Source organism: Lagopus leucura, unplaced genomic scaffold (assembly GCF_019238085.1).
Source record: "Lagopus leucura isolate 7727_CA_CO unplaced genomic scaffold, USGS_WTPT01 39594-0_obj-0_obj, whole genome shotgun sequence".
Lineage (NCBI taxonomy): Eukaryota > Metazoa > Chordata > Aves > Galliformes > Phasianidae > Lagopus > Lagopus leucura.
Genome location: NW_024968268.1, coordinates 1 through 4394, shown reverse-complemented (window position 1 = coordinate 4394; position 4394 = coordinate 1). Strand labels below are relative to the sequence as shown.

At 45.9% G+C, this 4394-nt stretch overlaps 1 protein-coding gene across 1 annotated transcript; it reads right to left on the bottom strand.

Moving 5' to 3' along the window:
• Positions 1-24: 24 nt before the first annotated feature.
• Positions 25-4394, bottom strand: LOC122193577 (aldo-keto reductase family 1 member B1-like). The gene is made up of 9 exons (XM_042894413.1): positions 4312-4394; positions 3864-4031; positions 3133-3249; positions 2633-2710; positions 1883-2005; positions 1317-1423; positions 1074-1155; positions 462-545; positions 25-111 (listed from the first exon to the last, which is right to left on the bottom strand). The coding sequence occupies exons 1-9, from the start codon at positions 4375-4377 to the stop codon at positions 25-27; spliced, it is 912 nt and encodes a 303-aa protein (XP_042750347.1). The 5' UTR covers positions 4378-4394.

The window sequence follows — 4394 nt, the reverse complement described above, 5'->3', positions numbered from 1 at the left end:
TTGAAAGTAAAGAATCGATGTCACTTACTGGCTGACTACACCCATCCTCCAGTGCGTTTTGAAGCTGAGAAGAGTTGCCATCTCTTCTTTAGTCAATTCAAAGTCAAAGACCTAACAAGGGAAAATACTGGAAATCACCTCTTTGAAAGAAATGGAGTAGTGTGAGGAAGAGAGACAGCAGATCCATTTTATGTCATGGACTGCTGACTTAAGAGATAGAGGACTGCATTTTTAATGAACACAAGAACCTCTTTATGAGCACTGTATATTCTATGTCAGGTTTATCTGCTGTGTTACTGTTCTTGGCCTCCAAGCCTGCTCAGAATAATCCTTTAGTAGAGGTAAGCCTGCAGATAGAAAAAGTCCTTTGTTCTTTTCTGAGAAGGGCTTGGGAAGGCTGAGGAAGGATCCCTGTTTGCTCTGCAGGGAGAAGTGATGCCAGCTTACTCGTAATCACCCACCTTGAAGTTCTCCACAATGCGCTGTGGTGTGACAGACTTGGGGATCACAATCACGTTTCTCTGGATATGGAAGCGAAGGAGAACCTGCAGGAAGAGACCACCGAATGAGAGAGAAGAAGACAGGTGGTGTTATCACAGAAGCTGAGTGTGCTCAACAGTGGTTTGCCGTATGTGCAGCCACTTTTATATAGCAGCGTTTCAAGTCATTCCTGTCCTATGGCCCGTGTAGGGCTCCGTGATGAGCAAAAAGGGGAGTGGTGGGTAACCAGAAGGGAGGCCTCCTCCCCAGTCTGGTTTGGAAACAGTTTGTGTATTTTCTTTCTTGCTTGGACTTTCAGTAATTTATACGATGTTGCCATTCTCTGCAACAGAACTTGAGAGGGAAAGCCATACCTGAAGATGGGTCAAGAATCTTTCCTTTTTTTATGGCCAAGTAAGCAAACGTAGCTTATATTGCAAGCCATACAAGGGACAATCTGCATTTTTTGGGAATAATCAGAGGAGTGCCACAACTTGTAGAGAATGGGTTTACATTTGATTTCCTCCTCAGGCCTAATTTTTGTTAATGACAGAGTTATGGGAAGCAGTACCCACCGTCCAGCATCCACCTACCTGTGCTGCTGTTTTGTTGGGCTTGGCTGCAATCTCTTTAATCCTGGGGTCATCCAGAGGTAAAGAATGCTCTAGCTTAACCCTAAGCAAATATAAGAATGTCAGTGGCAAGAAACCTCCACAGGAACAGCCAGTGTAGCAATAGATATCTCTGTATCACGATGAACGATTAATGGAGTTGTAGTAGCAATAGTTCCTGCAAAATTCCTGCCAGCTCCCTTGCAAAACTTCAGATATTCTTACTGTGGCCTGTCAGGAGAGCCCAAAGGACTATATGCTGTCACAGCAATCCCTTTGGATTGACAGTAGTTGATCAGCTTCTCCTGGGTCAGGTATGGATGGCATTCAATCTGGAAACACAAGAGGATGCAGAGGATGATGGTGGCAGAACCACTGAGATATTGCTGTGTGTCAACAACAGTCACCAAATGCAGTAGGAGCTGCCTTTTGGACAAATGGACTAATGTCTTGGGTGATAATATGCATCTGTCATTTTCTCTTAAAAACCAATTATTGTGTAAAGTTTTTACACAGTTAGTCTGCAGGGGTTTCATCAAACTCAGCTCCGTTTTCTTTATCCTTCCGGAAACGTTTCATGAGGAAATACATCTGCCTTTGTGTACTGCAGTCCATCAAGGTACAACAAGTTGTGAATATGTCAGTGCTTTTTGTATGCAGAAATACACACACAGAGCTATTCAGGATAAATGCCTTCTTCACACTGATGTCCTTTTCCATATCCCCATTCAACACATCAGGTCTTCACGGTCAATGAACGCATTTATAAGTGGGGTCACTTATCATCTTACCTGGTTGTTTGCAGGCTTGTATTTCAGTCCTGGCTTGTTCAAGATTCTTTCAATCTGCTCGTGGTTGAAGTTGGAGATGCCAATGGCTTTTACCAGGCCAGCATCCACCAGCTCTTCCATGGCCTAGCAGAAAGAGGAACAAATTCAACACCTGGTATCGAAGATGGATCTTGAAGATGCTCTTCTGTGGCACGGTTCCCTGTTTTCAAGAGAAGCACAAATTAACTATACAGATCTGCAACGCTTGCTGAAGAAATGTGGGTGCAAGCTGCTCCAAGCTCATAGTCTAACTCCTTGACACTGTGAAAAATGCATGAGGAAAAGGACAGTGATACTCAACAATTTGCTGCTGTACAAGCACTGAAGGGTTGTGCCCCTGGCTGTAGGTAATATCACAACCTGTTATGTCTTTACTCCTGCAAAATGTGTTTGAGCAGTACAAGAACTGCCTGAGGACTTGTGGTGCATTGGACAGTTGATATGGTCAAGTTGAGAACTTCTTCCATCTTCTGCAAGGTCTGCAGCTTCCCTGAAAGAGATTTTGGCTCTCACTGTGATTTAGGCATGCAGGGATCCGCAGTGTGGAAGTAATGACTAAGCATGCATCCATCTACCTTGTATTTCCTTGATTTCCTCCCAAGTAAATGTCCATGTGTGAAAGGACATTTCTGAGAGTGTTGAATGCAATGAAAGTGTGGAAAGGACTGTAAAAGACAGAGAAAAGTGGACTGTTTCTGTGGTTGAACTTACCTCCCATGTTTGTAGAAGGTCAGTGTTACTGGGTATAACCATGCCGTTCTCATCTCTGGGAAACAGATCCTCTCCTGCCTGTGAGTGTGGAATGAAAATGTTTGTAACATTCCCTTTAGGGAAGTTAGATTTGTAAGTTAACCAAAGAGGGGCATAGCAAGCTAAGATGGAATTAAAACAAATCCACACACTTTAATACTCATCATAAGATAGTGAAATCTTGAACCATTTTATCCTTTTAATTCAGGCAGGATCAGTGCATCCTGGCCATCAATTAGATCTTTCTCTCCCATTATCAAGAGGACAGAAAACACCATGCATGAAGTGCGCTTGTGGGCACAATTCCAGAGCCTGGCTCACATGGCCAGAGCAGAACAGAATGACAGCTCCAAAGAGATGTGGTATTTCAGGACAGGAACAGCAGTGGTGCTGAAAGCATAGCTGGCAGCTCTGAAGATTCCACCCAAGAAAGCAAGTAAACAGAATTGCCATTACTGTACCTTGAAGCCTGAAGGCCAGTGGATGAGATAGAGATCCAGGTAATCCAGTTTTAGATCGGCAAGAGTTTTCTGGCAGGCTCCCTTCACGAGATGTTTTTCATGAAATGTGGACCACAGCTGGAGACAAAAAGCCAAGCCACAGTGTGATCTCCTGGGTTAAAGCTTTGTGTGCCGTTTCATAGATGCCAGGAATGCTCCATCTTCTTTGGAAAGCCATGGGGAATAAAGGCATCTGACACTGCCCAGAACCTCATGTTCCCCGTGCAGCAGACGAGTGTGAGCCCCACTGCTGGGGCAAGAACTGTGGTGCTCCAAGGCACTACTGCTGCAATGTTTGCCAGCTCTGGTGTGCTTTGGCATCACGAGAGTGCCATCAGCACACCGGTAGTGCCTCTGTACCAACCCACTACCACATGTGATCTCAGAGCAGTTTGTCTCTGATTTCTAGCTTTCTTCTGCCTACGTGGCCCTCCATCTCTTTTCCTGCTCCCCTTCCCCCGTGCCCATGCTGTGCAGGTGGACTCTGAGCTCCAGCAGGGGCCTGAGGTGCAGGGCCACTGCCTTCCTCATGAGGTGAAGCAGTGAGCTCGAATCAGGAATGACAAGAAGGATGTTAGGAATCGCTTTGTCCTTCGGTGTAAAACTTGACTCTAAGCTACCTACTCCGCAAACAGCATAGGCAGAGCATTTCCCATCCCCTGCTTTGGGACGGAAGGACATCAGATGTTTACCTTACTGACAATGAAGAGGTCCTCTCGTTTCACAACGCCTTCCTTGATTTTCTGCTGGATCCCATCCCCAACCTCCCTCTCATTCCGGTACGCATAGGCACCATCGAAGTGGCGATATCCAGCATCGATTGCAGCCATCACTGCAGCTGTCACTTGTCCTGGTGGGGACTGAAAACAACAACAATTTCTTAAAAAGCTCAGATCACTGCAGTTTGAATACCTGTTTCCTAGCAAAAGAAGAATGGGAAAGCTACCTTACAGAAAGTAACCCTCCCTGATGTTAGTTTTTTTGCAAGATCGGTGCTCTGAAACTCAAATCCCTCCTCCTGCCATTACTCTGTAGCTCCTTTCTCACACAGGCTCAGTCCCGCAGCCAGGCAGAGCAGAAGCAAGCCATGTCGGTGCCAGGGAGCTCTGCAGTACGAGTGCTTTTCTGTCAAGCTGTTACCTTCCAGGTGCCCAGCCCCAGGATGGGCATCTTGGCTCCAGTGTTCAGCTGCACATAGGTCGCCATGGCTCCTCACGCTGCAG